At 42.4% G+C, this 11,814-nt stretch overlaps 1 protein-coding gene across 1 annotated transcript; it reads right to left on the reverse strand.

The window, feature by feature from the left end:
• Positions 1-5,211: 5,211 nt before the first annotated feature.
• Positions 5,212-10,869, reverse strand: zmp:0000001088 (trypsin). The gene is made up of 5 exons (XM_056273420.1): positions 10,815-10,869; positions 8,301-8,460; positions 7,259-7,400; positions 6,752-7,018; positions 5,212-5,382 (listed from the first exon to the last, which is right to left on the reverse strand). The coding sequence occupies exons 1-5, from the start codon at positions 10,867-10,869 to the stop codon at positions 5,212-5,214; spliced, it is 795 nt and encodes a 264-aa protein (XP_056129395.1).
• Positions 10,870-11,814: the final 945 nt, after the last annotated feature.

An 11,814-nucleotide genomic window follows, 5' to 3' on the forward strand; every position in this document is an offset into this window, starting at 1 on the left:
AACTGGATGTGAGACAGCTTTGAGATGCTCCCCTGCGTGAGTTCGCCTCGCTATAAGTTGGCGAGCGGATGAGAGAGTATGTCAATGAGTGTCAGGTCGGCTCCAAACTCCGGGTGGGGGTGGGGGTGGGGGGCTATCAGCAAGATCGTCTCCACAGAACAAAGCAGCTCTTCGCTTTGATGGCGGTCCTAAGTTAGGAAACATGATTAAAGTGCTCCACTTTCAGCTAATCCTCTGAGGGGAATCTTAGCAGTAAGGAGGACCAGAGAAGAGTTTGAGGCAAAAGAAAAAAAGAAGAAGAACAGAAGGGGAAATGGAGAGAGTGGATGTAATCGCTAATTCTGAACATTTTAAAGATTAGCAGTATGCAACAAAAGACATATTGGATAACAAATGCATGAATGTAATCGGACAAATGTCATCGACAGCACATCCAAGCTAAAGTCTGCCTAAATTGTTCCGTCCTCGCTGTGGGGGGGGGTGGGAAACAGAAAAGATACACATCGCATCTCCCTCTTATCTTTCCAGGCTCTTGTGGTAACTGTCTTTCCTTCAGGAATAGCGAAGTGCTGTTCTTTGCAATTATCATCTTCATCATGCTTCTCGGTGCTAATCGTTCTGTTTTTCCCCACACCAGCAACTGTTTGGAGCGGTTTGAGTCTGACATTTTAGATTCCCTTCAGCTTCCACTCTTATTCATGTGTGTTTCTCACTTCTTCTTAGCAAACTCATTATCTTTTGCTGTGGCTAAGCAGACAGCCTACTTTTTTTGCTTCAGGATTTGCACGTTATAAAATGAAACTAATCTCCAACATTTGAGCGACATTCAACATGATAAGGCACACCTGCATGCACCCAAAGCAGCATGGCATGACTGAGAATCTTGCAAACACACGATGATGCTATGGCTCACTTTGTAACGCGACATGCATTATGTGGAAGTGAAAAAGAAAGCATTCATAAAGTTCAGTATGTATAACATCAAATTTATGTGTCCTTACTCCTGGAGAGGACCTCATCATTCCCCTTCCCTTGTCATCCAGCACCGTTTTACTGGCTCTAAAAATGTCAGTGGATTTTAATATACATCTGTGCGTTCCCAGGTGTGTGCTGCCCAAAACGACAGCACTCAGCATTCGAGCCATTCATCTCCATTTAGCCACGGTCCAACCTTTCTAAATGAACAGAGGAAACAAATGGCCCCCGTTTTAGAGGTAATGGATATCGGCCCTGACCTCAGCGAGTGTCTTACAAATTACGAAATGAGACAACTATTAAAAGCAAGACTGTCCTCTTCAGCTATGATCTATGATTTGTTTACTGTAGAGGCGAATGGATCCCTATGTCCATATTTCTAGTTTGTCAAAACAATTGAGTCTGAGTGCTGTATTTCATATATTGGAGGTAAGGTAGTCCACGCCGATGAGGCCCATTGAGTTGCTCAGCATGCTTATCCTGTAGATCTAACATCCTTCATGCGTCTTGTGTTGGACAGAGATATAAGGGCTATATCTATTTTGGTGCTCAGTAGTATCCCATGTAACTATAAATGACGTTTTTGACACTAAAAAAAGTACTATTAGCCTAGATTCACAGTGTGAAAAACAACTTTGGATTAAGAATGGCTGGAAGTCTCTTATCTGTGATCTCCTCTGTCGTAATTCAAAAACAAACGTTCTCTCCAAATTATATTAGTTGTATAATAATCAGGAGAGTGCGAGTTATTATTATCATATTTACTAAAATCAAAAAATATACATAATTGCGTCTTTGCGTTTGAGCCATTCATTCAGCCTTTGCTAGACGCTGAGCCAGCCTGCGCATATTTTAAACATGCTTGCTGTCCCATATTCATGAAAAAGCCTCCTGGCAGATGCCATGTCAGAGAATTAAGGATAGAATTGAGGAAAATAAAGTGCATGCATCTCCACGTGGCTGGGTGCGAGGGGCAGTATAAAGAGTCTGGCTCTTTGGCTCTAACGTGAGGACCAAAGAATATCCAGTCACGTTTCCTTGCAGCAGCTCTCTGTCATGCCTCGGAGGTCCCTGACAAGCCACTGAACTCCAACAGAGTCACCTGGCAGCAAGGAGTCAGCACCTCGACTGTAAACAGGGTCATAGCAGGACAGTCATTCTGCAAATTCTCTCTCTCTCTCTCTCTTTCTCTCTCTCTCTCTCTCTCTCTCTCTCTCTCTCTCTCTCTCTCTCTCTCTCTCTCTCTCTCTCTCTCTCTCTCTCTCTCCAATGCTCTGCCCCATCTCATCTCTCCTTTCCTTCTAATGAAGCACAGCCTGCACCAAACAGCAGACAGAACAGCGGCATTCCTCCACCAATATACATTATGGGTGTTTGTTTCTATTATCTTTGATAGATTCCCAGTAAATGAGGTAGAATTTGAAAAAAAAAGAAATGAAGTGACGTGAAGGGCTCATTACCAGACGCAACACTTGAGCAGAAGGGATAATTATGGGCAGCAAGGACAAGGAGAGGAGGAAGTGTCAGGATTGTTCCGTTTGTTTTGCATACCTCATGATTTAATGATCAAACGCCCCCTAGTGGATTTAGCGAGTCATGGGCCAACGAAATCTTGTTTCATCTTCTTTCAACTACCGCTACTTTATTCTAACAACCCATCAAAGGCCTGGAACATTTCTTCTTCTTCTTCTTCTTTTTTAAATAAACGATTTTTAGAAACATATAAAAAATGCCTGATTATTGGCACATCCATTGTCATCACTGGGCCTTTATACTCTGGTGTGCAGAGCTGTTTTTCTTGACTATGCTATAATTTATTATTCTGTAAGAACACCAGCCTCCCACATTTTGACAAGTCTCTGCCAAAGGCATTACTTTAAACTTTTCTTTTCCCACTGAAGGCCAGTTGTGGAAAATAATGGATGTTTGTGGCCTAATTCTGGGGATGAAACCATTTTCATTTGTAAGAAAAAAACTCCATATAACATGCTTTGTCCTCCCGGCCACAAAGCACAGCCTCTTGAGACTTAATGCCGGGGGACCGCTCATAGTAGTCTCCATATATCAGGGTCCATGCTATGCAAGCATCCAATGTGCAAACACAACAAGTACATTTCGCCATCCTTTTGTAACTAACAATCATATGGGGAACTCTGATTCAACCATGTCAGGCGATATACCCCAAAGCTCCCTCCGAGGGCCTTGTGAAAACAAAACAATGGGTATCGGCCTTTATGTAACCTACCCTGTAAAATTAGTTATAAGAGCCGACACAAACATCAATCACACAGGGCACTAACACACCCATCATCGCAGAGCGGGGGGGGGGGGGTAATGGCCGGGTACTGAAACCAGAGATCCCCCTAAAGTAGGCCATCAACTATTCATTCTGTTGTGATACGCCTAGACCTATCAGGTGTGATGCAGTCTGTACAGATTTCACCTGGCTGACTGTGGTTTCCGCATGACCCTTCGACGAATCACTGGTGGCTGTGGTGATGCTCATCCTTCCGTCACCTTTGTGAGGAGGAAGGAGCCTAGCAGCGCCTCAGAGCTATTACAGAGATTGCTTAAAGGGAAGACAGACTCCATGCATATTTCATGAAGGTGTTCCAGCTTTAGGATAATTCATCAGCTGTTTGAGTGAGAGTGGTGAGAGGCAGGAAGGATGGCCATGGAATCTGGATCAATGCTCACATTTTGTAATGGAAAGGATTACCAGACATAAAAATCATTCCTTGGCCTTGGTAATAATGGTTTAGGTAGTAGCAGTACAGTTCACTATAATGCTTTTACACAGTTGTCACATAAATGACACAATGTGAGGGGGAGTTTGCTAGCTATCAGTCCAGGCAGATTGTGTAACCAGTTGTTCATATGTCCTCTCTTCAGCACAGTGCAGAGCAGTGCAGAGCTATCAAGCTGTAACATTGGCATTGCAAGTGCAAACAGTGGAAGTCAGCCATGAAATGGATGAAACAGACAGAAGATTGAAATGGTAGCGATTTATTATATAAAACAACAAAAACACACAGTTAATGTCACTGTTTTACAACACGCACAATTTCAATTATTTCTTTTTATTTAATTCTGTGCATTCACACAACTCTCAAAGTTGAAAGTGCTTTATGCGTAGCACCATCTTGATAACAAAACAAGTCCAAAATACAGCCGAACATGTTAAATTGGCAGTGATGATAAAAATAAACTACATTATAAGCTTTCTCTGGGTAGGGAGAGGTGTGCAAAGATTTATCAGAGGGGAGCCACTCTGTCAAAATAAGGCACATTCTCCACCACCCCACAGAATCAACTTCCTGTTCCAGATGGCCAAAATTAGAGTAAGAACATTTGATTATTGGTCAAATTTGCACCAGAGGTTTACACATCTGACTATGAGACCAGCGTGAACTCCATCTAGGTGCTTCTACCTGCATTAGATAGAATCAGCATTGGAAAATTAATCTGGTACAAAAAGATCATTGTACATGTCAATATTATACACTTGAACCTCAAGTATCACCACCATGTGAGCACATGCACAACTTATTTTAGGCTGCATGAGTGAAGTATTGCAGTTGCAATACTGCATTTTAGCCAGCCAAATATACAGTTTTTGCACAGGAGCAAAATTCCACACTAGGATTTGAGTATATGACATTCGCAGAAGTCAGTAGAAGAAAACAGCCCAAAAGAGGCCAAGTCAACTGGGGGCAGAATAAGTTTGGAAAGATCCAGCGAGCTCTGTGTTTATTTGACAGAGCTGTAACCTGACTGATCAAAGACAAAAATTCCTCCCACTGATATCAAATATATGCATATGTCCCATTGGTCCTGAAGTTGCAGCTGTTGCGCCCTGGACAGTGCAGTTGCAGGGAGCATTTTGAATAGTTCTTCATAAGGCAGCTTAAGCTTTAGGTTGAAACCACATAAGCAGCAATATGGCACATTGATGACAGAGTTGGAAATGAACCTACAGTATTTTTTTCTCCCCAAGAAGGTGTTGTTGGATAGTCCATATGAGTCTCAAAAATAGCTTTAAACAATTATTTGCTTAACATTTGATAAATATTCAAGCCTGAAATTTAACATAATATATAGACAAGTATGCACAACTGATAAAAGGAAATATATTAAAACAAGAGAGACTACATTAAAACGGGACACCCTCCTTCCTCGAGTATTGACATGCTTCAAGTTCAAGATCAGAGCTGTGTTATTGAAAAACCCTGTGTTCTAATAATTGGTACACCTGCTATAGTAGCTGAATATGGTGCGATCTATCCACCGTCGAAATTTTGACACAGCGGTGTAGACTCCTGGATACTGAGCATCGGCACAACCTCTTCCCCAGGACACTAGGCCGTAGACTCGGCCTTCACATACTAGTGGACCCCCTGAGTCCCCCTGATAGAGCATGAGTGCAGTGTTATACATGAAAATGTGATTTTTGCAAGCTCTAAACTCTGAATGAAAGGATTTCCTAACTATCTGATCAAGCCAGGAGTAAGTAACTCCAGGTCTTAGGGATTCCAAGTTACTTGAATCCAGCTGTAAAAAGCAATGCATCAAATACAAGCACCACTCTGGATGTGTCCAGGCTACCTTTTAGACTGCTGGCAAATCTGTTTTGTTTTTCAAATCCAACCTTTAGGACTGACTGTCCATTTATTTGCAAGTGGTCAGGTCAGATCTACGTGTGTTCAGGCATCATTAACATATCTGCACTTGTGGTTGTGTTAGTGACGTGTACGTACGTATGTTAACCGGAAACAAAACGGCAAACTGCAGGCCATGAAGGATGGGGATGTATCTGCTCGCTCCTCACATCATTGCAATGTCTAATTGTGGCGCAAAACTCCTTCCTACCAGACAGCATCAGGAGGAGGAGGGGGTTGATATATGCAGCCATGTTTTGTGCTGCAGTCGTGCAGCAAAACGAGTGACTCGGACAGTGTGAAATCCAATTGGAACGTCCAGACTGGGACACAGCAGGGCAGGCTAAGCTAATTGCTAGATCCTGCAGACCGGCAGTTCCGATAACACCGAGGGTGGTCTGACAGGATGCAGAAATGGGGCAGGCTAAGCTAACTGCTAGCCCATGCAGACCAGCAGTTCCAATAACACCGGGGGCAATCTGGCAGCGGCCTCACCTAGCGTTGACTGTTTTTTAGTGTCGTCGTCGTGTGGAGTGCGGGGACGTGTGTCGAAGGTGTCTGGCAGGGGGAACTTGGTCTGCTGCGTCCAGTAGGCCCAGGGACCACGGCCCTGCCTGGAGCTGCATCCGAGGAGGAAACACCGAGGGCGGTCTGACAGTACGAGGAAGCGGGGCAGGCTAAGCTAACTGCTAGCTCATGCAGACTGACAGTTCCAGCAGTCATGCTGCGTTCGTTCTCTTGGATAGGGAATTTTTTTTTTGTAGTTTGATATATGTGTTCTTGTAATTTTTGGATATGTTTTTGTCTTTGTGTTGCGCTGCTGTGGGCTGGGGGAAATTATATTTCGTTTCATTTTATTCATGCAAGTAAATGAAATGAAATGACAAAATGTTCCTGATTCCTGAGATCAAGAAATTCGTATTTTACTTGCATTTCAAACCAACTGTGAATATGGATTAAATCTGATTTGCAAAAATCATTTCCCATGTGGTTTTTCACTGTCTTGTCTTGATAAAAGCACTCTGATTCCAATCTGGATTTGCCAGAACTCAGATTTGAGTTGCCAGTCTGAATGTAAGCCTTCGTTGTGTACTGTTGGAATAATCTGTGGCCCTTACCTTACAGGCGTCTTTTCCACCAGCACTGTAACCAGCACAGAGCATGTTGACCGTGATGTTGCCGTTGAAGGAGTCACTGCTGTTGCATTTTTTGATGGAGACAATTGGGAGCTTGACCGTGCGGAGGGAGGAAGGGATCTGACCTCCGCTGGAGCTGGTGAAACCCCAGCCTGACACCCGGCACACTCTGCCCTCTGCTATGGAGGCGCCCTGTCTGGGCAGCGGAGCAACGGCCACATAACCGTTCAGGAACACTGGTGCTTTCAACTGGAGAGATAGCAGACATTGAGAGAAGCCGTCTCAGTAGCATGCTGATGCACTGGATGAAAGCTCTAATGCATTCATTCCCAGGTGTAGAATAACAAGGTGATACCCTATCTACGGGACAAAATATTTTAGTCTATCTGTTATCAGTAACGCTTTCCCGTGTAAAGTTATGCATGGGACAAATTTACTATTGAAAGCAGTTGGTAAAAAAAAAAAGTCATATTTCAAAGTGAATTATACCTTGATAAGCATAATATCATTGTTGTTTGTGGTGCTGTTGTACTGTGGGTGGGGTATCAAAAGATGGGGGATGAAGAACTGCTCTGTGCCCTCGTACATGCTCAGGGAGTAGTCTCCTGCAACTATCATCATTTTATCTGCCCTGGAGATGAAAAAAAACAACAACAAAAAAACAAATAAAATTACAATCAATATGGCGAACTCCAAGGAAAGTTTTATAATTTGTGAGATATACAGTCTTGAATTCCTCCACGTTATCAGAATCATAATCAAAAGTGATAATAAATCAAAAATGATAACATCATTTCATGAAAAAGCTATTTAAAAAATACATAATGTGCCGTTTTGTCCCCAACAAATCAAACCCACGCTGTCATGAAACTGAACAAAAAGGGATCTCAAACTCTTTTATCCCCCTCAATTCTCTCTCTCGGTCATATGTCATGTTGCTAAAAATAAAATTTCACATAATAAAACTCAATACGCAGTCATTTTATTCTTAAGGGCTCCTTCCTTCCTAGCCAAGGTGCTTGTATTTTGGAGTCTATGAAAGTATGTCGTCAATTAGCCTCGAGGTCATCAGATGCTTGAATCAGGTTCCAGTGCCACAGAAATTCACACACAATGCCTCTCATTGTGAGAATCGTGCCTGTATCGCTTTCACGTACTTTCTCTCAGCCTTGATAAGTCACAGAATTGACAATGTGATATGGCCCTGCGGTCCCCTGAATCTGCTAATGAATCCCGACATATACACACTTACGGACACCAATGTCAAGTTGAGGTCGCCTCATGTCAATGGGCTTTTTATTGCTGCTCGAAAAAATAATTACAGCTTTGTGGCCGTCTTTCCTCAGAGAAAAATCACGACTTGCTCAAAAATGAACACGTATAGAAATCAAAGGTGCAGATGTGGCATACCGGTTTAAATTAAGTAGACAACTTAAATCGCCTTTGTGCCTGGGAGCAAAACTAGATACACTAGATACAATGCATTCTTTTCTATTGGACTTCACAAATGTCAAAGTGAAAATGATCTCACCCAATATTACAGTGCGCTGCTGTGAGCACCCAGTATTTGTTTACCAAGGAGCCTCCACAGAAGTGTTGACCCCTGGTTGTCTGGATTGAGACAATGTACTTGATTGAATGTGGAGCTGGTGAATATCCTCCCACTATACGTCCTTGGATGAGCTCTTGACCTGGCAGAGAGGGAGAGTGAGATAGAACTGAGGTTGGCCACATTCACAGTTGCCCTCAGCGATCCTGCACAATCAAGTATACACACTCCCCCTTTGTAACACTTAGTACAGTTGCTGAGCTAGCAAGCGCAGTAAACAAGTCATAAAGAAAACACCAGAGGACTTCATGGCCCAGATGGTCCATGCTTTAACAGATCAATAAAAACACACAATCTCCAGAAGACAGGGAATCACTTTCAGCATCTGTGTGCCCCGACTGTGGCCATCATCGACGTTTCTGATGTTAACGCAAGGGTAAGGGAGAACCCATTTTGCTCTATATTCTCTATGGAGAAGGGTTTGAGCCCAAGTCAAAGATGTCTTTCTTTGCGAGAGGCTGGGTTGGAGCTATGTGGTAGTCAAGAGCAATGAGTGATTCTTTCCTAGAAACATCATTTGTGCTATTCTTTGGCAGACCAGATGAGATTAAACGAGGTCCCTCATCATTAGAATTGGGGAAACTTCAAGGCTTTTTAACATGTCCAGTTTATATTGCGCACAATACTCCTATTTCAGCCATCAATGTGAAGGTTTGTATAAAAAAAAAAATGTGTAGTCACCACTGATGGATGTTCCAGACACACAGGTACCTGAGGGATGTAAGAATATTCTCCATTACCTTCTCAGATATTGATCCCACGCTATAATTAGTCAGTGTTTCATGCGAAGAGCAGAAAAGGTAACTCTATACATCACAGACGGCATCTCTTGGGCGTGTTAAACCTACCCACGGACATAGGTGTATCTAAAGGCATTATGCAACAAGTCTGTTGGATCTTTCTTTGAACCTCAAGGGGCTGAAAAGAGCAAAATGAAACTTCTGTTTTCAGGTGTTCTTTAGTGGTTACTGTAAGCACTGAAAAAAATGACAATATGGATAAGTTGTGTAGTTTTGTACTCATTTTAACACTTTAACGTGTTATTTTTCATTAATAAAGGGAAAGACATCTTCCAGTGGGGCAAGTGTATTTCACTTGTTGTTTTGTGATACCACTTTTTTGAGTTTTTTTTTTCCCGTAGATGAACAGCAATCATCTTGGTCAAGCAGAATGATTTGTTTGATTTCAATATATTGTTGCTTGCATCAAAAGTCATCTCAAAATATGTTACTATAGTTCGAGATGACTTTTGAGATGGTATTGGAAAGTTCCAGATGGCGTCCGATGTGGCATTGGAAAGCAAAGTTTTCTGACTATATTGGCAATTTTTTTAATTGTTTTAACAACAACAACAACAACCACAAAATATTGAGATTTAATATTACATCGTCACTTCCACATATTGTAATTTTTTTACAGTGTAGTCACCATGAAAAAAACAAAAAACAACAACAATTACTGTATCCAGCAGTCTATAGCATTGTCTCCAGTGAAAGTTCAGACCCAGATTTTAGACCCATTGGAGATGTTTATCTGAATCTCCTTTCTCATTTTATCTCTTTGGCATATTTTACAATCATAAAAGGGGTGTTGGCCACAATTTCTTATTGTTATATTGTTATTATCCCTCATCTGTTGTTCCTAAAGGCTCCAATTTCTTTCTTCATGAACAAGTATAATTCCACTGAATTTATCTTCTAAGGGTCTTTATCACATTGTTCAAGTATACAGTATTGTGAATTACCAGATTATAGATGATGGAATCTAGTCTATCATTAATTAGTTCCTATGGAAGTGAAGAAAAAGAAAGTAGTCGCATCAATGGTTGACAGAAATGACCATGCCGATTTATTTGCTTAGTTATTCTCAACTATTCATAACATGCATAGAATGTGTATGTCTTTTCTATCCCCATCGTTCTGCTAGTGTGGCTCATAATTCAAAGCAATAAGACACCTAATCATGTCAGTAGCAGTAAAGAAATTGCCCTGAGTCAGCAACAGTCACATTATTTTGTCAAAGGCAATCTCATGGGAGTATTCGGATTAGAGATCACAACAGCACACAAGGATGTTTTCTAAGTAGTATTAGATGTGAGAGCAACATTGTCTTGTGTACACATTACATTATGTGTATTGACCAAATATCTACAAATTTATCAACCATGTGGTACGACTGTAGAAGCCAACATACAAAAATCAGTTACTTAGTCAGTAGTGGTCAGGATGCTCTGATGTGCTCATAATGAAAATCTTGATATGACCCAGCGCACGTTTTTTTCCAAATGTCAATAGCAGCTTTCCCATACCTTGTACCCTTGCAAATCTCAAAACTGATGATACCTTGACTCACGTGCCCATCTTCACCTCAAAGCCCTGCCATGCATGCAGAAGAGAACCTGAAAAAATGGAGATATAGAGAAAGCGACATACTTACAGCTCACGGCCAAGATTTCCAGCAGTATACACAGGAGAAGAGAGGGCAGGTCCATGGTGAGACAATGGGGAGAGCGGTCTACACGGAGAGAGAGAGACTTCACCTGTGTGCTACCGTAGTGTAATCTTAGGGGCTAGGGATCTCACCAGCACTCTCGGGTTTCTTATAGTTCCTATTTCCGTTTCCATGGTCACCTTGTCGTCCTCGAACAATATATAATTGAAGCTTTGCACAGCACGCCCCCTTGCCTCACCTCCTCTTTGACCTTCTGAAGTTTTACTTGTTCTTGTCCATCGGTCATATAATATTTAGGGCTATTGTTCGGGCCGATCACTGTAATCTAAAAGGTGAACAATGCACTGTGATCTCACTTCAAAACGTCCTACAGGAGAGTTTTATGAGTTTTATCCTATACCAGTAGCAATCACTACTGCTCTCAGTAGGTGTGCACAACATCTGATTTGGATGAACCGGTGAGAGGTAACAACAAAAGTAACCACAGTAATGTAATAAATGGGTTTCTGCCGTAGTAAATGAATATAAAAGAGATACGTCAGGGCGGCCCTCCATTGCAGTACCATCTCTTTATTGATTTCTCCAGACGGGCTTAATGAGGGTTTTGACTGATGAGCCGCAGCATCTGTGTCAGGCCAGGCCAGACCAGGACATCTCGACATCTATTCTAGGGCTGGGAGTCATTAAAAATGGAGCACAACTCTGACTGGTCTCATCGGTGCCACCTTCCCTCTGGACTTCCTGACATCCGCTGGCTAATGGCCCTCTCTGTGCCTGATATCCCTCGCTGACGCCTCTCTGTAGCCATCTCATCCCCTGAGTGCTGACCGCTGCCTTGTTTCCACATGACCTGCTCATCGGCTCCAGCACTGTCATCACAGCACAGGAGCCGCTGCTCTCCTCTCATGTTCCTTTACCCGACACTGGACAGACAAGTTGATGTGTATCAAGACCACAAGTCCTCTGACCCCATGAGCTTCAGCTC

This window comes from Lampris incognitus, chromosome 2, assembly GCF_029633865.1.
Source record: "Lampris incognitus isolate fLamInc1 chromosome 2, fLamInc1.hap2, whole genome shotgun sequence".
NCBI lineage: Eukaryota > Metazoa > Chordata > Actinopteri > Lampriformes > Lampridae > Lampris > Lampris incognitus.

What these genes read in the sequence shown, in the direction of transcription:
- zmp:0000001088 (XM_056273420.1), bottom strand. Translation starts at nt 10,869, where the DNA reads ATGGACCTGCCCTCTCTTCTCCTGTGTATACTGCTGGAAATCTTGGCC. An exon ending in ATGATATTATGCTTATCAAG is followed by an intron (nt 7,019 to 7,258) that starts GTATAATTCACT and finishes CTATCTCTCCAG; the next exon opens with TTGAAAGCACCAGTGTTCCT. An exon ending in GTGGAAAAGACGCCTGTAAG is followed by an intron (nt 5,383 to 6,751) that starts GTAAGGGCCACA and finishes ATGCTCTATCAG; the next exon opens with GGGGACTCAGGGGGTCCACT.